The sequence below is a fragment of the Entelurus aequoreus genome, linkage group LG13 (assembly GCF_033978785.1).
Source record: "Entelurus aequoreus isolate RoL-2023_Sb linkage group LG13, RoL_Eaeq_v1.1, whole genome shotgun sequence".
NCBI classification, from domain to species: Eukaryota; Metazoa; Chordata; class Actinopteri; order Syngnathiformes; family Syngnathidae; genus Entelurus; species Entelurus aequoreus.
This window is the reverse complement of record NC_084743.1, coordinates 66789672-66813702: the sequence shown is the minus strand read 5'-3', so window position 1 is coordinate 66813702 and position 24031 is coordinate 66789672. Positions and strand designations below refer to the sequence as shown.

Below are 24031 nucleotides of genomic sequence, written 5' to 3'. Positions count from 1 at the left end.
AAAGAAAATTGTACGTTTTTTGTTATCGTCCATTAACTAGGAGGCAGCGTGCTAACATAAACAATGCTTTATCTTCCTAAGGTAGACTTTTTAATACTAACCTACAAGGACGTAACTATCAAAATCTGACGGTACGATATTATTGTGGAATTGAGCAAATATCCCCCCCCCAAAAAAAGGACTTTAAAAATGCCATAGTATAATAATAATAATAATAATTAATTTTATTTATAAGGCGCCTTTCTGGGCACTCAAGGACACCGTACAAAATCACAACAATAAAATCAAATTGAATAAGAAACAACAACAACAACAACAAATATAGAGAAGAAAAGATGATTACAATGAATAGGCAGTCAGGAATAGGTGTGTTTTGAGTCTTGATTTGAAGAGGGATATTGAATCTAAGTATGTAAAATGAAGTGGCAGGAATGTTTAAGGATAAACACTTACTGTCATTGAACACAAACACAATGCTCAAATAATATAATCCATTTTATTACTACAAAGAATTGTACGGAAACACAGACTGTTTCAAGCAAATATCCGACAATTTAACCTTTAATAATGTAAATACCTAAAAAATTGATGTCTAGTTTCGCTGGCTTCAATTATATTTTCTCGGGTGATGGTTTATCAAGTATTTTCTTATATGCTTTCCCTCTGCCGTGTTACACCGTGACCCACTGTGTCGTCTTGGAAACGCTCGAGACGAAAGTAGCGCATTCAGTACACATACATCCAAAGATGTTATGTTTTTGCCAGCGTTTGTTTGTTAGCAACATAACTCAAAATGGTATGGATGGACTTTGATGAAATGTTCAGGAAATAAAAAACATTAAAAACAATTCCTGTTATCTACTCCGATCACACTTCTTCCTACTTTTACTCTACTGCAATCCATAGCCCCATCTTCCGGTCCTGCCCTCTGGTACTGTGCTGCGCTGAGGATTATGGGAGATGTAGTTTACTTTTAGACCGGGCAATGCAAAAGCGCCAGAAAAAACTACACTCACTCCTGTAAGTTTGTGTTTCATACCATCAGATGTCACTGCATTATTGTGATGATTTTGAAACCACAATACTGCAGCATCTACAATACAATTACACCCCTACTAACCTACCATACTATACATAATAATAGACCATTAAGTGCATAGCTGCATTGCTTAATTAAGTCCAATAACATTGAAAGATGCATTTCGCCATGTCATGACAGGTTTGTAGTTTATTTGGTCCACATGGTTTTTCTTTACTTCGGTGACATCGTCTTTTTTGGCTATTTACATTTCCCGTGTTCTTCCTACACTACATCACCTTCCTTGATGGGCGCTGATCCGTACTCTGGGTCACGCATCAAGCTACGCTTGCACAAAATGTGACAGTACCCCAACTTAGCCAAGAACAACTACAATAGTAATATTATTGTTATTATTAATACCAATGTTCTGCACCTATAATCCAGTTTAAAATCACAGGCATTGTGGATCATGCTCATCTTTCTTACTGGTCACCTGAACATTTTACGTGTCATTAGGTCAACCGTTAAATCATAGTTGTGTCACAGTCAGCTCTGTGAACCACTTCACTACCTCTGAGAACGCCATGTGTGTAATGAACTTCATGTCGTCAAATTCAAAAATCAATACACGTTTATATATTTCTTTAGGTTTTGGTATACATAATGTGAAGATTGACTGCCTGTGACCACACCCACTGGAGCCCAGATGTCGCTGAGCCAGGTGATATTCAAGCAAGAGATACATCTTAATTAACCTTAATGTCATGTCCATGCTTTTCAGACCCAATTGGGTTGGGAATCTTTGGGCACCTTATGATTCCATTGTAATTTCATTATTTACGCATTTTTTATAATTGTGTGAATACTCCAAAGGATGGTTTTCTTTCTTCTTCTTCTTCTCCAGATTTTGGCACGCTCTACCGTCCACATTTTTCACCCGATTCAAACCGTTCCAACTTCAAACTGTTCAGCCTATTGGGGAATCGCGGGCTGTCCCTTGACAAATTCCAAAAATTCCCAGATTTCCCAGAAATCCGGGTTTTCAGGGACATTTCTTCCCATCAAAATGAATTTGCCACTTCCACCATTTCCAAATTTTTCAACCAATTCAAACCATTGCACCTTCAACACATTCCACCATCTTGGAAATTCGAACTACCTTTTTTCCAAGTTAAAAAAAATTCCAGGATTTTCCAGAATTCCTGGTTTTCCAAAGCTCAATTTCCACCCTTTTTTCTGGCGACTACTCCTTCCACATTTGTCAACGCAGTTCAACTGTTCCACCGTCAAAACATTCCTCTTAATTAGGACAAAAAACAAATTTGCATTTTGAACTGGAAAAATTTAAGTTTTTCCTGAAATTCCAGGAATTCCGTAATACCATTTCTCAATTCAACATGTTACTACTTCAACATTTCTCGAACAATTTGAAAAATTCCAACACCAACCATTTCAACTCATTCAGACCATTCAAGTTTTTTACCATTTTCTGAAAAAAAATCCCGCTTTTCTCGAAATTCCCAAATTTTTGGGATATTCCCATTGAAATTAATAGGACATTCTTCAAAGTTCCACAACTTCCACATTTTTCATCTGATTCAAACTGTTCCAACTTCAAAATATTCAGCCTGTTTGGGAATTGTGTGCTCTACTTCAACAATTATAAAAAAAATCCAGGACTTTATTTCAACTTCAGCATTGGAGCATTCATCCATTTTCTACCGCTTGTCCTTTGGCTGCTAATGTATGCGCTAACGAATTGCGTCATTTCCAGTTTTCTGATGTGATCGAGCACAGCATAAATATGCAGTGAAAATGATAGAAGACTAGATATGTGAGCACTGTATCAGCCTGCTAAGCGACATGATCACGTGGTGAGCAGGCATCCTGGTCGTTTTAATTTCCATGAAGTCTACAACCATGGAATGCCTAGACACTTTGCATCCGTTCGCTGTGTGCACTCAGTTCAAAGAGGTGTGTTGCAGCTACCTATTCACATCTACGGCTCAGTGTTGTCCCACTGTGTAGTCTCTCTCCTGATTTATTAGTTGACTTGCTAATTTCCTCTTCTTAGGTGGTTACCCGCGGTTAGACTTCTGTTGAAGTGTACAAAACACCTATTTTGTTGTTGTTTCACTACTTCACATTCAAGCTACCTTAGCGGTTGGCATGGTTTCTCGTCTCCTCCTTCTGTGTTTTTGTTCCACATTTGTCTGTGCTACTCTTGAACGTTTGCCCATCAATGGAAAATCGTCTACGCCCCAATCGTGATGCATCTAACGACCGATCATTTTCCCCACCCCTCGTACAAACTATACGTATACGTCCAGTCCACTAAAATTATGTATTCATATGAAAATTTCATAACACAGTTACTATCACCATTATACTATTATTATTGTTATCATTATTATCACAGTATTGTGAATGTGCTCAAAAAGTACTCATACACTCTTATAGCCAAGTTTTAAATATTAAAAATCAAATACAATAAATAAATAGCCACACAATACACTCTCTTGGCAAAATAAATATGTTACATTATAATATTGTTCTAGCTACTTAAAAGCCATATTTTATTTTGAAATATGTTTAAAATATGTTTATCTTTTTCTGTTTTATTTTGAAAAAGTTTTTTTTTTTTTTTTAATGATAATGAAAAATACATGTCTTGGGTGGGTCACATCTGGTTTATTCGACGTCACGCAAACTGAAACCATGTTTTATATTCTATAGTTTCGTCAAAAAAGCCACCCTTTGCTCTGATTACTGCTTTGCACACTCTTGGCATTCTCTCGATGAGCTTCAAGCACACTTGTGAAGTGAAAACCATTTCAGGTGACTACCTCTTGAAGCTTATCGAGAGAATGCCAAGAGTTTGCTAAGCAGTAATCAGGGCAAAGGGTGGCTATGCTGAAGAAACTAGATTATAAAACATGTTTTCAGTTATTTCACCTTTTTTTGTTTGTTAAGTACATAACTCCACAGAGTTACAGAGGACGAAGTTTTGATGCCTTCAGTGACAATCTACAATATAAATAGTCAAGAAAATAAAGAAAACGCATTGAATGAGAAGGTGTGTCCAAACTTTTGGCCTGTACTGTATACCATATTTTTCGTAGTATAAGTCGCACTGGCCAAAGATGCATAATAAAGAAGGAAAAAACATATATAAGTCGCACTGGAGTATAAGTCGCATTTTTGGGGAAATTTATTTGATAAAACCCAACACCAAGAATAGACATTTGAAAGGCAATTTAAAATAAATAAAGAATAGTGAACAACAGGCTGAATAAGTGTACGTTATATGACGCATAAATAACCAACTAAGAACGTGCCTGGTATGTTAACGTAACATATTATGGTAAGAGTCATTCAAATAACTATAACATATAGAACATGCTATACATTTACCAAACAATCTGTCACTCCTAATCGCTAAATCCCATGAAATATTATATGTCTAGTCTCTTACGTGAATGAGCTAAATAATATTATTTGATATTTTACGATAATGTGTTAATAATTTCACACATAAGTCGCACCCCCGGCCAAACTATGAAAAAAACTGCAACTTATAGTCCGAAAAATACGGTACTTGGTGAGAGTTTTTCCAGTGCGCCGTTTATCATTATACCGTTTATCATTACATCCATAATTACTATCATAAAAATGTGTCACTTCCTGTTCTGTTATTTTGATCCTCCACGACGCAGTGAAGCTTTACCTCCTGTGCGAGTGTCGAATTAAGTATGAATAACTGGTAATTGCAAAGAAGAGATAGTTGAAGCAGAGGTAAAAGGAAATGGAGGCAGGGATGAAGAGGAACACAGATAATGGGAGGAAGAGGGGGAGGGAGATAGAGAGATAAAGAGGCCTGATGGAGATAAGCGGGCAGAGAATGAGGCAGAGAAACAAACGAGTGTGTCAAAGATGGCCGCCGAGATGAAACGTGACAAGCGCCGTCTGTGTTATCAATGGCTGCGTGAATGACAGCGTAACCTTCTGTGCGTGTTTTAGCTGATTGAGAGCGACTTTGACAGAAGGACGCATTGACATTTCTCAGAGGAGCCTGACAAGAACAAGGAAAGGAAGGAGGCAGAAAACAAATGAGCTTTCTCCCAGACACATACACACACACATAAATGGAAGTGTGTATTGGCCAGGTCTGGTCGGCTCTAACATGATTATAGCGGGATGATTCTCTTCAATAACTCTTAGCCCTGAGAGCTAAACCTGGATCAATTTAACCTCCTTCCTGTGTGTTTGGAGTTTGTGTATTTCTACTTTGTTATGTGTGTGCGTGTGTGTAGTTTGCCGCAGGCCGGCTGTGTGACATCAACACTGCAGGAAGGATCAGGCTATCTACTAAAGTTTCCTCCATTGTCTGATGTTAATGCAAGAAAAACTGTAGAAAATTACCAATTTGTCGACAAACATAATTAATTGGCACTGATTATATCAGTTTAATGTAATTATAACATTTAGATACATACTCACCAAACAACTCATTTGCTGTTCTGCTTTTAAAACGAAAAATATAAAATGCAATGTTGTAGAAAACTAAAATGCATCCTACTAGGCATCTTTACCTAATTGGTGCTATTTGTTTGTTAAAACTATCAAATTAAATGTTTTTAATTCCAATCTGATAATACTCATATTGAACCATTTTCCTTTGTTCCTATGGTGATGCATTCAAGTGACAGGAGTGTGTTTTTAGGCATATAATTAGCAACTACATTAAATGTATGCGGATAGTGTGTTGACACTAAGCACACTACAGTGATTCAACAAAAAAAGTGATTTAAAAATAAACTAATAACACCAAATATTTAATTCTGTAAGAGGACACTGCTGCGTTTTTAGATTAAATATCATAGAATATACAGAAAAATAAATGGATTCTTATGGCCTGCATTTGAATGATGCACATTTTTGTGACTTGTGGAATATTCCACATTGAGAGGTTGCTATGTTTACATACCCAAGGACACGGCTTAAATATTAATTAATAGTATTATTTTAAAGAAGTTATAGTTAAGATCAATTTAATAAATAATTATAACAGTGTTCAACAAATGCCACAAATATATGCCGACACAAGGTAAAAATAATTTTACTTTTTAATTTTTTTTTTATTGTAGCAACATATTAGTTAACGTTTTGGAGCGCACCAACGAAACTTGTGTGTGCGTGTTGACATTTAAGCTTGCTGTAGTGTTGTTGTTTGTATAACAAAAATATATTATTGAGCCTGCACCGCCAAGTTTATGTTGGTTTGATGTACAGTATATATATATATATATATATATATATATATATATATATATATATATATATATATATATATATATATATACTACCGTTCAAAAGTTTGGGGTCACCCAAACAATTTTGTGGAATAGCCTTCATTTCTAAGAACAAGAATAGACTGTCAAGTTTCAGATGAAAGTTCTCTTTTTCTGGCCATTTTGAGCGTTTAATTGACCCCACAAATGTGATGCTCCAGAAACTCAATCTGCTCAAAGGAAGGTCAATTTTGTAGCTTCTGTAACGAGCTAAACTGTTTTCAGATGTGTGAACATGATTGCACAAGGGTTTTCTAATCATCAATTAGCCTTCTGAGCCAATGAGCAAACACATTGTACCATTAGAACACTGGAGTGATAGTTTCTGGAAATGGGCCTCTATACACCTATGTAGATATTGCACCAAAAACCAGACATTTGCAGCTAGAATAGTCATTTACCACATTAGCAATGTATAGACTGTATTTCTTTAAAGTTAAGACTAGTTTAAAGTTATCTTCATTGAAAAGTACAGTGCTTTTCCTTCAAAAATAAGGACATTTCAATGTGACCCCAAACTTTTGAACGGTAGTATATATATATATATATATATATATATATATATATATATATATATATATATATATATATATATATATATATATATATATATATATATATATATATCAAGACTGTGAATCTTTGGGTGTCCCACGATTTGATTCAATATCGATTCTTGGGGTCACGATTCGATTCAAAATCGATTTTGTTTTTCAATTCAACACGATTCTCGATTCAAAAACGATTTTTTCCCGATTCAAAACAATTCTCTATTCATTCAATAAATAGGATTTCAGCAGGATCTACCTCAGTCTGCTGACATGCAAGCAGAGTAGATTTTTGTAAAAAGCTTTTATAATTGTAAAGGACAATGTTTTATCACCTGATTGCAATAATGTAAATTTGTTTTAACTATTAAATGAACCAAAAATATGACTTATTTTATCTTTGTGAAAATATTGGCCACAGTGTGTTGTCAAGCTTATGAGATGTGATGCAAGTGTAAGCCACTGTGACGCTATACTTTTATTTTTTATTTTTATAAATGTCTAATGATAATGTCAATGAGGGATTTTTAATCACTGCTATGTTGAAATTGTAACTAATATTGATACTGTTGTTGATAATATTCATTTTTGTTTCACTACTTTTGGTTTGTTCTGTGTCGTGTTTGTGTCTCCTCTCAATTGCTCTGTTTATTGCAATTCTGAGTGTTGCTGGGTCGGGTTTGGTTTTGGAATTGGATTGCATTGTTATGGTATTGCTGTGTATTGTTTTGTTGGATTGATTAATAATTTTTTATTTTTTTTTTTAAATAAAAAAATTGATTTTTTAAAAATGAGAATCGATTCTGAATCGCACAACGTGAGAATCGCGATTTGAATTCGAATCGATTTTTTACCACACCCCTAATCTATATATATATATATATATATATATATATATATATATATATATATATATATATATATATATATATATATATATATATATATATATATAAATGTCTTCAAAGTGGGCATTTTTTTAAAGTAAAATAGGTAAAACCAATTATTCATGTACATTGATTCTTATGGGGAACTCTGCTTCACTTTACGAACTTTTCGATTCATGAACCATGTTCAAGAACCTATTAAGTTTGTAAATCAATGTTCCACTGTATATGTATACGCACCACAAATGTTTGGTCAAATTTGACTTACAGTGGTACCTCAACTTAGCAGTGCTCCAACATTAGAGCGTTTTAAGATAAGAGCTGTCTGTCTCTCAGCTAATTTTTATGATCTATGTTTAAAAAAAAAATCTGAGTTACAAGCATCCCCGCCATTACTTGACGTCGCAAATGCTGCAGTGAACTCCGTAAGATCCCACCAATACATTCAGTCTTACTTTCTAGGATTAGCTTACAGCTAGAGATGAACATAACTTTGTTTTTCCAAGCATGGAAAGGATAAAAGTGAACGGGAAGGACAATGCGAAGAAGTGGATTATATTCATTGAACTAAAGAAAGAAATCATCAAAAACAGTATAAAGCCCGCCAAGGTTGTTAAAATAATATATGAACGGCAGTTATTTATCCATGAAAATATGGAGAAGCTGATGGTGTTTTATGGAGAAGCAGCTCGAATGCGATACCGTAAAAGTCCACTCTTCAAGGTAAATGTTGTACATTATTACATTACTTCATAAAACTACTGTAATTGTTCAATCTATTGCAGGGTTTCCCTTTAATATGAGTGAATGCCACAGCAATTTCATTGCCTCCCCACTTTGAAAATATTTTTTTGTTTTCACTTGAAAACAAATTAAAGTAATATAATGAATTGGAGCCCCCCGAAAAAGTCACAAAAAGTCTGACGCTATTTTTTACTTTTATTGCCAATCTTATGATAACAAACGGCACAATTCCAACATGTTTGACCTCCCGTTAAAACATCTGTGCCTCCACGCTTCCCCAGACACACAACAACACTTCTTCATTCTTCGCCAATCCGCTTTCAGGCACGAACAGTGTGTTTGCAAACATGGGAAAAACCAGACTGATTACCGAAAACAGCGCTGCTAAAACTGGATGTAAACAAGACGCACGCCATTTGTTTGGAGCGTTGTCAGCATGTTTGCGATGTGAACGTAACTTTGATACATCCCAGATAAACCCGCCGACAGAAATCTACAAAATGTGCAAATATTAAGTAGCAGGTTTTAAGGATAGAAAGTCCAACTGGAGCAACAGTGACATCACTCTTGCTGCATCTCGCCTCTTTTGTCAGGGACATGGAGGGACAGAAGTAGACTATAAACACGAGCACATTTTATAATAACCCCAGAAAAAGATGCTAGATTTGTTGCTAGTCGTTTTTAATAAAAAAAGCAATTTAAAAAAAATTCTCTAAGTACATTCATTGTACAATAAGCAGCAACAATAGAAAATATGACAAAACGATATAAAACAGCAATAGTTAGTTAATACTAATTAATAATAGAATATTTAGTTTTTTAATGTATGTACCGGTATATATTTTGTGAGCCTTTTTACAGAAAATCATATCATCATAGCAGATAATGCAAATTATGCAATGACGTTATGGTGGCCCTGCCGCTAACCACGCCCCACCACCACAGGTATCTTGGCAGTCTAGCAGAAACTCTCTATGTATTGTTTTCTTTTATACAATATTTCTTATCGAAAAGTTTGTTTTTCATTTTAAAAGACATGTTAAATGGTAAAATGGTGTTGTTTTAGTGTTGGGGACCAAGCACTAATTAAATCAATTTCAATCAATTTCAATGGGTGAAGTTGATTTGAGATACATGTGTGTTTTGAGTTAAGGGGTCTGTCACACAAACAATTAAGCTTGTAATTTGAAGTACTGCTGTATTTGCTTGTGAAAGGGTCCCTAGTGACGTGTTCAGACACAACCAGAATTTAGGGTATGAGCATTTTTCCATCATGTAATTACTTAAAAAAAGAACACTGTATTTAAAAATGTACTTTGTTAATTATGCAAAGCTTTAGTACAAAAAATAATAATCTAAGGTGTATAAAACATCATCTGGATCATCTGCCTGACTGTTCTCTGTTCTCTTTCACTTTCCGTGTGTGTGTGTGCGTGCGTGTGCGTGTGTGTTACAGTCCCTTTAATACATCCCTGAGATCAATAAGCTGTATTCCCTTATCAATGTGGCCACGTCTTGTATAGCTTTCAGGACAATTTGCCACGATAACAACAACCATTTATCACTTTCCCAAAGAGCCACGACTCTCTCTTGCCGCACAAAGCCGACACGGATCGTGTCATTTCTTTTTTTCAAACGCTTGAGAGTCACGTGAGCTCTTTTCCACTTGACTCTGCATTATCAGACATCATTTGACACGAGCCCCAGACACAAATGTTGATTATAAAAGATGAGGTAGCGTTCGCTCTTAACAATACTTTACAGTTGTTCCGCCTTGGGGAGATTAAGTTCTAGAAAGCTAATGAACTAAGCAGAAACTGTTAAAACATCATAAAAATAACATAACCCACCCTCTGCACACACACACACACGCACACGCACACACATATACACGCGCACACACACACGCACACACACACACACACACACACACGGATCAATACCAGGCCTCTATGGATGCCTGGTGTAATATCGGCTCTTTACTGTCTCCGTGTTATTGTGCTCTAACTCATCCTCCTTCCTCTTTGCACTATCACTGCCAGTCAATGCTCACGAGGTACAAAAAATGATGGTTGGTATAACATAGGAACCCTGACCTCAACCCAAACATCTTTGCGTTACACAGGTGACCTATGGTCAAAATTCACACAGCAAAATCTCATAGAAAGCCTTGCCAGAAGAGTGTGGGAGTTGTCCCAATACTTTTGTCCGTAGAGTGCACTTTACTTCCCCGCACTGCTTATAATCCAGCCCTGACCCTGTAACGATGCGGCGTCCAAGAAACCATGACGCAAAGATGCTGGAGGAACTGTATGGGCCATAAAGCGAATGGGGGGATGGAGAGCGAGTGGGTGTGATGGAGATGGAGGACCGAGGAGAGAAAGCCAAATGGGGGAGGATGAGGGAGTCTGTAGTATGTCTCCTCTCTCGGTAATCGCGTTAACTGGCGGCTCCGAGCCTGGCCTCTTCAGCTGTCTCTCCCTCTCTCCCACACACACATGCACACACAGCACCTGTGCACTGCATCTGACAGACAGCACATTCATCACAATTAACCAATTACAGCGTCCACCGGTCTGTCTGAACCCGCCTCCTGCTCGAGGACAGCAAAGTAGGGACGAAAACCAACAAAACAAACAAAAAACAAAAAGGAAAGTAAAGGAAAGAAAGTAAACACACTTGAGAGAAGGGAGATGAGGTGCTGAGGTGGATGTAATGTTTTACATTAATAGCCTACATGCATTGTATACCACAAGTTACCTGAAGCCACGGTGTTGATGGCCCCTTCCTGTCCGATGATGTGCTCCTTCAGCCTCCTCTCCAAGGGGAACCTTCTCCTCTCCTCCGCCTCTCGCTTAGCTTTTGCCTCCTGGAACTACAAGGAAACGATGAATGAATGAATGTAGAAAAAAGTAATAAAAAAACCAGTCCTTTACTTTTTTAAACAGGCTGTTTACAACTTGCACTGCAAAAACTGAAATCTAAGTAAGATTAAATATCTCAAATAAGGGTGATATTTGCTTATTTTCTGTCTGATAAGATAATTCTTCTCACTAAGCAGATTTTATGTTAGAGTGTTTTACTTGTTTTAAGTGTTTTGGTTCTAAATGATCTCAGTAAGATATTACAGCTTGTTGCTGAGATTTTATGGCTTATATTGAGTAAAACATGCTTGAAACGAGAATATCAACTGTTGCAAAGCTGTGTCATCAACACTCACAAGTATAAAACTACTTTTTTTAAGTAATAATTTCTTATTTCAAGCATGAAATACAAAAATCATGACTTTGACACAATTGTGTCTCATAATTAAAACAGATGACGGCCAAATGGACTTTGCTGTTTTATTTTTAATGAAACTATAGAAAATATGTACTCTTATAGTAGTACAGTTGGCACAGTACAGTAAACTGACAGTTAATATTTAAACATTCGACATTTCTAACAATTTTGAACAGAAATAGTTCATGCACATTCAGATAAATTCTTCAAAATTACAATCGAAAAAAAATTGGCCGGGGGCCGGGCTGTATATATATATATATATATATATATATATATATATATATATATATATATATATATATATATATATATATACAGTGGGGCAAAAAAGTATTTAGTCAGCCACCCATTGACAATCAATGGGTGGCTGACTAAATACTTTTTTGCCCCACTGTATATAAATATTTTTTTTTTCCTTGTGCACTAATTGACTGAAAGAGCACGCACTTGGCGCGATGATGTCATGTTATCCATGGGAAAATGCATTTTTTTTTGCCTGAGCGGCTAGTAGACCCCAAAAGCCTTGTTGCCTTTGCATTAAGAAAAATAAACTAGTTTTTAGTGTAAGTTTGCTGGTTTCAAGAAATGTAATGCCGAACGCATATCATTATGTCAAGATAATGGCACTAGCATTTACTTAATTTAAGAATATTTTTCAACATATTGAGAAAAAAGGTCTCAAATTTGTTTTTTCTATCAAGAAAAGTGCACTTGTTATTAGTGAGAACATACTCTTTTTAAGGTATTTTTGGGTTCATTGAGGTTAGCTAATTTTACTTGTTTTGGAAAGTCTTGACAAGCCAAATTTTCTTGTTCTATTGGCAGATAATTTTGCTTAGTTCAAGTAAAATACCTCAAATTTTTGTATTTTCTTTCCTTGTTTTTGAACACTGACTTTTTGCAGTGTGCTAAAAGTAAACTTTTTTTTTTTTTTCCAAAGAGGCCATAAAATGCAAAACCAACTTTTCTTACCTATTGGTATGTGCTATTGTGTATTTGGGATCTGCGTAAGTCCTGAAAATTTGAAGTCAAACCGTGGAGGCATTGCAGAGATATTTATAAAACAATCTTGCCTTCCTAACTTCCTCCAAACGAGCTGGTGTGACATTTTTCCCTGGTGTGACATCAGCTGATTATCCATATATGGTAGATTTTTACCTGAAGGGCTTTGCTTTTGTCCGCCATTTTAGTCCGACATGCATCCTCCGGTGTAGCCATTTCTAATACAAAGTAGCGTATAGTTTGAACTCGGGTTGTACGGTACGCCGAAACTAAGAAAGTACAGCTGTACTGATGAATTAAAAACGGTTCTATACTGCTTCTGAAATATACCTTTTTTCCGTCGTCACGTTGTGACATTGCTGCTAAATTGAGCAGAGGCGCATGTTAAACAACGCTCACACACAGAGTACTTACAAGTAGAAACAGTGTGGGGATAGAAAAGAAAGACACAATAATTCGTTAAATTAAGCTTGTGACTCACACTGTTACTGGATATTTTCTAATACGCTCCTGCCTTGGAAACTTTGTATCTGTAAGTAATAGTTGTTAATATTGACACTGCAATATTGTTCAATGAAGGACACTTACTGTAATACGTATGTCTAGCTTGTGTGTTATTGTGTGCTTAGCTGTAGTGTAGCTGTTAGCTCCTAGTAGCCTATAGCCTACCATGTTTACCTTTTGTCAATGACTTGACTAAAATAGAAGGAAAGACCAATTTTGTGTGTTTATTGAAGAACATTTACTGTATTTTTCGGACTATAAGTCGCAGTTTGTTTCATAGTTTGGCCGGGGGTGCGATTTATACTCAGGAGCGACTTATGTGTAAAATTATTAACACATTACGGTAAAATATAAAATAATATTATTTAGCTCATTCACGTAAGAGACTAGACGTATAAGATTTCATGGGATTTAGCGATTAGGAGTGACAGATTGTTTGGTAAATGTATAGCCTGTTCTATATGTTATAGTTATTTGAATGACTCTTACCATAATATGTTACGTTAACATACCAGGCACATTCTCAGTTGGTTATTTATGCGTCATATAACGTACACTTATTCAGCCTGTTGTTCACTATTCTTTATTTATTTTAAATTGCCTTTCAAATGTCTAATCTTGGTGTTGGGTTTTATCAAATAAATTTCCCCCAAAAATGCGACTTATACTCCAGTGCGACTTATATATGTTTTTTTTCCTTCTTTATTATGCATTTTCGGCCGGTGCAACTTATACTCCGGAGCGACTTATACTCCGAAAAATACGGTAGATGTTAACTTGCTGTTCAGTTCTGCACAAATAAACACGCTGCGGGACTGCTTGTAATAGAGCACTTATATCGGAGATTTTAGATGTACGCAGATATACCATAAATTCCAGACTATAAACCGCAATTTTTTTCGTCCGCTTTGAGCCCTGCGGCTTACACAACGGTGCAGCTAATATTTGGGGTTTTCGTCGTCGATGGTCACAATGCAAATAGTTTTAAAAAACAAAACAAGAAAAGACACTGAAAAGGTGTGTTACTGTTTGTGCTATGGCGCCATCTTTTGGACGAGTTCGCTCACTGCAGGCGCTGTCGTGCCGCAGTGCCCTTCTTTTTAGGGATTTATAACGGAAGTGCCGTTGCATCTTGTAGCCGCCCATAGCGTTTCTACTCGTACAAATTCTTTATTCATCACTCTAAGCAATGTCTGTAAGTCTATGAGTGTTTTCATGCATATTTGTATGAAGCTAGTGTCATTAGCATCAGCTAATACGCCAACACGTTTACGAGTGTGTTAGTATTATTAACTTACAATGGCATTTTTTTTGTATTGTTTCAGTTTCACAAATTCCTCAGTAAATTCATTACGACGTCACCGTGGAGTTACTGAGTCTGTTTAGCTGATTGTAGAGCTAGCTTGACGATGACTTCTGTTTTGTTTGATCAGCCATTTTACTGCCGTGTTACAGACATTTGGAAACCATTAAAAACATTTCCAAAATCTTTCTGTGTAAATAACTAATTTCACAACGTATGTATGTATCTGCAGCTTATAGTCTGGTGCGGCTAATATATGGGGGAAAAAATTCCCCTAAAATTTAGTGAATGTGGCTTATATAAGGGTGTGCTCTATAGCCCGGAAAGTACGGTAATCCTTATAATTTTGCTGATATGGGATCAATGTCGGATCAGGAAGCCCTAGTTACAATACAATTATACTGCATTTATATTCATGTAGTGATGTGTGGGGTTGAGTGTATTGATTTGTCACATTTTAACTCTTGAAAAGGTTTTAACCCCTGTTAACATCTACCAGCTTTCACATTTCTGGTGCACCCCAGCAGCTGTCACTCATGCAAAGACGTCCTGGTGAGTGTTTGTGTCATTGTGTCAGTCTGTGTGTGTGTGTGTCTGTCTGTCTCTCTGTGTGTGCATATGCGCTGACCAGGAAACATACATTTGAACATATTTAAACCAACGTTGTTCTAATTGCCTGCACATTCTAAACATTCCCCAGACAACATCAGAATGTGAGGAGCATGTCCTACCTTTCCTTCCCACTCCTGCAGAACTGTGCGCACTTCTCCTTCTTTGGCGTAGGCCTGCGCTGTGTGTCCCAGACCATTGATGTGTAGGGGGTTTGCACCTGCATGCGAGCACACATACAGTAGATTCGCCGTCAATTGGAATAGAGTCACAAAAAGCATACAACAAAAACAACAACATCGTCATCTTGGATATTTCTACATGATGCACCTCATCGGCAGGTTTTAAAAACGCAGATGGAAACAAGTCGGCGAAAGGGTCAGAGGTCACACAGGTTCAGGGGTCACTGAGTAACTGCAGTGAAGCAGGCGTGCCATGCAATGACCCAGCAGGGGTTTCATATCGGTAACGGCGATGACACACTGTGTCCACGACATCCGCTCACAACCTTTACACACTGCAGGTTGCTGCAGGTTGGGGGTCCTCCATTGCACAAAGCGTGCACACAAATGCAGGGGTCACATCTTGAAGGAAGCGGGGAGGACAAACGTGATGACACAGCGTGTGTGTGTGGAGTGTGGCAGGGTCAAAGAAGATGGTTAGCGGTGCCTTCTGCCCTGATTGAGGCCACCACCTTACAACCTTAGTCACCCACTCACACGTGCCTCAACAGGATGAAGAACACTCAGAGACATTAAATAACACTTATTCAGGAATCGCACGTCTATAATAATGCTAATTATATCTAATTGGTTGTTTCATTGGACACCACTGTGGTTAAGCTCGATTGTTTTTGGCACACAAATATTTGTCAATAGATGTTTGTCGGGTTTGTTTAGCCTCAACCATCCTCAAGGGCAAAGACGGAATTCTTTGACATCTTGAAGGATCTCCTCGAGTTAAATACCCATTGAAATGAGCTACCTCATGTAGATAAAGAGTTGACTGTGTCACTGACGCTATAAGTAGATATTTTAAAGTGTATTTCTGTCATAGTGTCTTCTGAACAGTAAGCATGTAGACAAATACAGTGAGAGTACTGCATCTCTGTCTGGACTGGAGCCTGCAGTGCCTCAGACTGGAAGTCTCTGCAGGGAGTAGTGAAAACGGCGGAAAAGATCATCAGGACTCCTCTTCCTCCTATCCAAGAAATCGCAAAAAGCCGCTGCCTGACCAGGGCTCAGAAAATCTGCAGACTCCTCCCACCCCCACCAAGGACTGTTTTCACTGCTGGACTTTAAAAAGAGGTTCCGGAGCCTCCGTAGCAGAACCTCCATGTTCTGTAACAGCTTCTTCCCTCAGGCCATAAAACTCTTGAACGCATCATAATAATCCCCCCCAAAAACGGATGAACTCGCTGGAATAAAAAGACAATATAACATACATCCATAAACGTGGATGCATATGCAAAAGTGCAATATATTTATCTGTACAGTAATCTATTTATTTATATCTGCACCTTATTGCTCTATTATCCTGCACTACAACGAGCTAATGCAACGAAATGTCATTCTTATCTGTACTGTAAAGTTCAAATTTGAATGACAATAAAAGGAAGTCTAAGTCTAAGTCTAAGAGAGGAAGTTCTCATTGTTGCTAATTACGGTAGCCTACATTTTCAGTGAAAACAAACCGAGGAACTATGACAATAAGAGTCATGCTCGACTACTGAGCTGTAGTGGGATTTTTTGATGGCTAAATATGTGCTATCTACATATCATATAAATAACTATATAATAACCATTCTACGGTGGAAGTAGGGCTGGGCGATATGGAGGAAAAAGTATATCTCGATATATTTTTGCTTAAACTCGATATTTGATATATTTTCCGAAATTGCAGTTCTAAATGTGTCCACTAGATGTCACAATAGCAATTCTTTGTATCTTTGTAGATTATGCAACATATGTAAAAATAAATAAACCAGTGCACCAGTCAAGGAAAATGAGCAAACTACATAAATAACTTTCTGTAATTTGATATTATTTTTTTATCTTGATAGATTGAAAATGAACACCAATGAGTTGACTGAAGAACATTATCACATGATTTATTCAGAAAGTATAAATAACGACAAAAAGAGATAGAATACTATTAACCGCAACATGTAAGTGTAAAAAACAACAACAACAACATTATGATTTGTACAATTTCAGAATGTGCTTGTTCTATTTTTAAACAAAGAAAACAATCTGAAGTTGTCTTTATTTTTAAGTTATCGTGCCGTGATTTTACCAGTTTGGCCCAATTGGGAGTACATTTTTCTCTATGTGGCCCCTAATCTAAAATTAATTTGACACCCCTAATTGAAGGTGTCCAATAAAAATAAAAATAAAAAGCTTGGAACAAAATTGTAACAGCCAACCCATGCAATAGGCACCACGGTATTTTTGCTTTATCCTTCACTTTAAGCGTGAGCAAAGAATGCGTGAAGAATGCACTACCGGCCTGATAAAGACCAAAAGAGAAAGAGATGATACATTATTACCTGCTCACAGATACAATCTGGTGGTTTGAGCACACTGCAGCAAGTCCTGGAAAGTCCCACTTCTTAATGCTTCAGTCACATGCAGGACTCTCACAGGAATGAGGCAAAAATACAGTGGTACCTATTGTAATTAGTGCTTTTTAAGCGATAAAAAAGGAATATAATTGTGATCCCTAATTAATTAATCTATTCACTCTGGAAGTGATGCCATTTCTCCATAACTCGTGTAACAGATAGATCACTCTAAAACAAAATAAACAAGACAACATTCAAACTTACACAAACACACTTCTGATACATCTTTAAGTTTATTATGAACATTTCACTCAGTCTGTGAGACGTAACTTATTCTATCCCCACTATTGAAAATTCCCAAGATCACTGACAAAATCTCATCATTGAGTGACACTTCTTTTTCGCCGTGGCTACATACTGTATGATCTTTGTGCTGCGTTGTTGCTGTCATTCCAGCACAAGAAGAAGGCGAGACAGTTTGCAGGCATGCAGACAGTGTTAGACAATAACAATTACATTAACATAATTAAAAAAACAAAACACACTAAATATGATTATGTATTTCATTGCAATAACCGCGATCATTCGACATCACTTCCCATAACAAATAGTGCAATTATGCAAAATTACTGACTAAGATCTCAATACAATTCAGTTACGTTGATGATTATTTTTTATTGCTATTAGTTTATAAAAATAAAAAATAAAAATGTTCCCCTTGCGTCACTGTGATGGGGTTATTATTAACACCTATTAGCATAGACGCTATGTGGCTAATTTAATACTTAAAAAGTCACTCCTGTACGTTTCCAAACCTTATCCAAAAATGAAATTAAGTTGCACGAAATCGGACAAAACCTCTTTTTGAGTAGTTTAATGCGTGTGTTATTAGATTTAGAGTTGAAAAAAAAAGTTATTCTGACAAGCGATTCGACCCAAAAAGACAATAGCCAGGACAGGAGTAGGAATCACATGAGTAAGCTACACTTAACAACGCTCTCAGTGTGCGCGATCAATAGAGATGGGAGCACGTTCCCGTTTCTCTGAGCGGCGACCACAGAGACTAATAATCACATCGATAAACCCCTAAAAAACTGTGACCTGCTCATGAGGCGATCGATTTCAACAACAATACACTGACACACCCCACCAAAAACATGAGGGAGGAAAGCAATAAGGCGCGCACACACACGCACACACACACACAAATGCACACACAACATAATAAATAGCATCATTTAGGGCTTTAATATCAGGCCAACCCTCTGGGCCATACCACTTTATAACTGGATCAACACTAACGACACACACAGACACCACAGCTGAACACTAGAACACACACACACACACACACACACACTTGCATACACAAGATCCCTTCATTAGGAGTGCTTTAGTTATGCCTATTAGGGGTGCCCTCCCCTTTCCTATTTCCTCCGCCTGCTCTTTCACAGCAGCTGGCAGGAGAGAGCCCCTGCTGGTCTTTGTGCATGTGTATGCGTGTGTCCTTGTCCCTGCATTGTGTGCGTCTGAGCTGGTGTGCCTGCCACCACCTATGGTGGCGTCCATTACGGAGTAGTGCCCCTGGCCCCAGGACCTGATGTGGAGCCTAGGGAGAAGCTAGAGAGCCTCTGCAGGTAGGGCGAGGGAGACCTGTGGGGTGCGGCGAGGCCCGAGGGTGGGCCGGGGAGACTGTGATGGATGGACACGCGGGTGTGAGGCCGGCTCAGGCCAAAAGAGCAAACCCAAGGCTACTAGGGTAGGATGGACACACACTAACACAGGGGAAATAAGGTAAAAGATACACACGGCGTGCACCTAAATGACACGCGCACAAAGCGGCAAAATATCCTCAAGCTGTGGTTTATAAGTTTTTGCGGTGATCACGCCTCAAAAGAGGTAACGGCTGAACACAAATGAATAATGAAACTTGCTTACAAATTCAAAATGGGCATTGTGGCGTTCGTGGCCTTAAGACGCTTATTGGCCGTGATAGCGGCGCCGGCCGAGCGATGGCCCTGTCCAACAGGAAGCTGTAATACCCCCACCGTAATCCAATTGGCGCATAAAAACAAATGTCCCTGCTTTGCGAAAGTTCTTACCTTTTATTTTTCAAATATGCGTCCACGGGAAATCTGATCGAGTTATACAAGGTGATTTGTTTAAGTGTGCTCACAGGGGCAGGGGTGAGACGGGACAGACGGCTTTGAACGCCCCATCCATCATGAATATAAACAAGACATTAATACTTGTGCGATTGTGCAGTGTGTTTCATGTCATTTTTTCATGTATGAAAAGTCGGCGTAAACTCCTAAATGACTGACAAAAGCGGTCGTGTTCAGGAAAACGCGCATGTTTTAATTGGCGAAATGAGACATTTAGCTCTTGCCCACATGTATGAAAGGCACTTCCTGTGAGTGTGGCGTTACCCCGAGGGCTTGTTCTGTGGGGAGGTCACAGTTCAACTAGGCCTGGCTTGTTTAAGAGCTGCTCGCCTGGAAACTGAGGGGGATATTCTGCCTCCAGGGTCTATAAATGCATGTGTGTGTGTGTCAACGACAGGTGCGGGTGCCGTGGGGTGAACAGGGGCGTGGTGTGAACAAGTGATCAATTTCAAATGAGCTCTGCAATACTGTTTTGAATCATGTGCATTCAAGTGATGACATTTAAAAAATTGTAGATTGCAAAGAAGAAGAAAAGAGCATGTATGATCACTAATTAGAGATGTTAGGATTGGACGGTTTTTGGAAAAAAGTGTGTGATCGGCCAATGCCGATTAATTCCTTTCAATGCAGATCAGGCTTTATGGCTGACAGGTGGTTAGTAGCTAACTAAATACAGTGGAAACTCGATTCACGAAACCCCTCTATTTTTAAACTTTTCGGTTTACAAACCATGTCTCGGTGTACGAACGCTTCATTCATTCATTCATTTTGTGTGGCGCTATGCCATTAGGATGACATCACTTCCTGTCACATGTTTACGCTGTTCATTACTCAATAGCCACATTTTCACTTTGAAATTGTAGCACAGGCCTGGGCAACTATTTTGACTTGGGGGCCAAATTTAGAGAAGAAAATGTACATGGGGGCCGGTGTATCTGATTTTTAGGAACACTAATACAAAACCTCACAATAATGTTTGATTGAATGCTAAAAACGTTATGATGGACCGCCTTAAAAAACGGAATGGAATTTCAAGCTTTTTTACTGAATGAGACACCCAGAATGTACATGAAAATAAAGAATGTGGGATTTATAATATTAGCTATGAACGATAAAACACTGAATATTGACAACGTATGAACTAGGGGTGTGGGTAAAAATCGATTCAAATTCAAATCACCATTCTCACGTTGTATGATTCAGTATCGATTCTCATTTTTAAAAAATCTATTTTTTATTTTTATATTTTTATTAATCAATCCAACAAAACAATACACAGCAATACCATAACAATGCAATCCAGTTCCAAAACCAAACCCGACCCAGCGACACTCAGAACAGCAATAAACAGAGCAATTGAGAGGAGACACAAACATGACACAAAACAATCCAAAATTAGTGAAACAAAAATGAATATTATCAACAACAGTATCAATATTAGTAACAATTTCAACATAGCAGTGATTAAAAATCCCTCAATGACATTATTATTGGACATTTATAAAAATAAAAAAAATAAAAAAGAACAATAGCGTCACAGTGGCTTACACTTGCATCGCATCTCATAAGCTTGACAACACACTGTGTGCAATATTTTCACAAAGATAAAATAAGTCATATTTTTGGTTCATTTAATAGTTAAAACAAATTTACATTATTGCAATCAGTTGATAAAACATTGTCCTTTACAATTCTGAAAGGTTTTTACAAAAATCTACTACTCTGCTTGCACGTCAGCAGACTAGGGTAGATCCTGCTGAAATCCTATGTATTGAATGAATAGAGAATTGTTTTGAATCGGAAAAATATAGTTTTTGAATCGAGAATCGCGTTGAATCGAAAAAAATCGATTTATAACCGAATCGTGACCCCAAGAATCGATATTGAATCGAATCGTGGGACACCCAAAGATTTGCAGCCCTAGTATGAACGCCACACCCCCTCTCGATCGGCATATTTTACAATCAAGCGAAACGCAACAAAAATGCAACAAACACAGCTAAATATAAACGCGAAAAAACTAAAGAAAAAAAACCCCGCATTTCAGGCTGACCGCTCTGGAAACACTCTGTAGAAACGCTCCCCACCCACACTGCTTGGTACCTCGTCTGAGCTGCTGTGACTTAGATTACCATAGTAACTAGTATATCATGCAAAACAGCAGATTCCAACCATTGAAATACTTTGTATAGTTCAAGACTTACGTAAATTTGAAAACATCACTGCACATCATAATGGCAGCTACAGTTTCCATCTTAAAGATCTAAAACAATTATTTGGGAATGTCCGGCGGGCCAGATTGAAAAGCCTAATGGGCCGCATGTGGCCCCTGGGCCTTAATTTGCCCAAGTCTGTTGTAGCAACATTGTTGTTAACGTTTTTGATAGCACCAAGGGGATTTTGTGTATGTGCGCGTGTTGACAGTTAAGTTAGCCGTTGTTGTGTTATTTTGAAAATGAAGAGATTGTTAATCCATTATTCCCTTATGGTAAATGGGTTATACTTGTATAGCGCTTTTCTACCTTCAAGGTACTGAAAGCGCTTTGACACTATTTCCACATTCACCCATTCACACACTGATGAAGGGAGCTGCCATGCAAGGCGCTAACCACGACCCATCAGGACCAAGGGTAAAGTGTCTTGCTCAAGGACACAACAGACGTGACTATGTTGGTAGAAGCTGGGGATCGAACCATGAACCCTCAGGTTGCTGGCACGGCCACTCTCCCAACAGCGCCACGCCGTCCCCTTATGTTTGTTTGATTATAAATAAATACACACGCACACACTATGTTCAACATCAAAGTGTGCATTCTTTCACTAAAATAGGGACTTTTGTTGAGGCTAGAAACAATTATTCATGTTTACATTGTTTCTTATGGGGACCTATGCTGCACTAGACAAACTTTTCAATTTACGAACCATGTTAAAGAACCAACTAAGTTCGTATATCGAGGTTGCACTGTATGTCCGCTTTACTAAATGAATAATCTTTACCTACATTGTGGCGAATAAACTGCACAGTAAGAGCAAGCAGGAGCAGCCATGCTAACCACTAAGCTTTTCACTAAGCAAGTTTGAAACAAGACTTAAGTAAACTCTAAGAAGTGTACAATGAACCACGTTACAGCAGAAAGTAAGCAGGTATTAACAGGACATTAACGTGTAGATTAATACGAGTCTAGAGAGAGGATAACATTAAAATTGTTGGTGTTTAGTGGCCAGGAGAACACATGGCGTATCGATGCATATATCACTAGTGTCGATACCAAGGGTATTTATCAGTATCAGTGTTTAGATCGAAATTTTCATTTTCACCCAAAACATTTTTTGTCGTTTTTGTTACTAGATGACATTTGTCTATTACCTGACTGCTTCTATGTTAGCTACCTCTCTTTGTTTATAATGTATATTTTCTGCTGGATCAACTTCTTATTTTATGCTGCCCTTTTTTTTCTGCAGCTGTTACATAAACTGTAATATTGTACATGGTAATTGGGATTTGTTATATATTGTATATAATTATTTAATATATCAGTATACATTATATACTATATAGATCAGTGGTTCTTAACCTGGGTTCGATCGAACCCTAGGGGTTCGGTGTGTCGGCCTCAGGGGTTCGGCGGAGCCTCCACCGCAGAGGTCAAGACACACCCGACTCATCGTGTAAATAAAAACTTCTCCCTATCGGCGTATTATGGATACCACCAAACAATGTTCCCTCTAATTTTCCATCTGATTTGCAAGTGTGTAATTTGTTGTGAGTTCATACACTGTGTTGGTTTTGTTCTTTGAAAAAGGTGATGTTCATGCACGGTTCATTTTGTGCACCAATAAAAAAAACATATAACTTTGTCTTGAATTTGAAAATTTTTTTTTTTAAATTTTTCACTAAAGAAGGGTTCGGTGAATGCGCATATGAAACTGGTGGGGTTCGGTACCTCCAACAAGGTTAAGAACCACTGATATAGATAATATGTAAATATTACATATATGTTATATTTTATATTGCTACTATGGTACATTTTTAGTGTACTTTTTTGTTT

The 24031-nt window shown here is 37.6% G+C and overlaps 1 protein-coding gene across 1 annotated transcript in view; it reads right to left on the bottom strand.

The window, feature by feature from the left end:
- clpb (ClpB family mitochondrial disaggregase) overlaps positions 1-24031 on the bottom strand; it is a 93280-nt gene that overhangs the window by 24879 nt on the left and 44370 nt on the right. The window contains exons 6-7 of the mRNA XM_062068204.1: positions 15377-15474; positions 11312-11426 (exon numbers count right to left, since the gene is read on the bottom strand). Coding sequence (XP_061924188.1) covers positions 11312-11426; positions 15377-15474 — 213 coding nt within the window. The remainder of the gene's footprint in view (positions 1-11311; positions 11427-15376; positions 15475-24031) is intronic.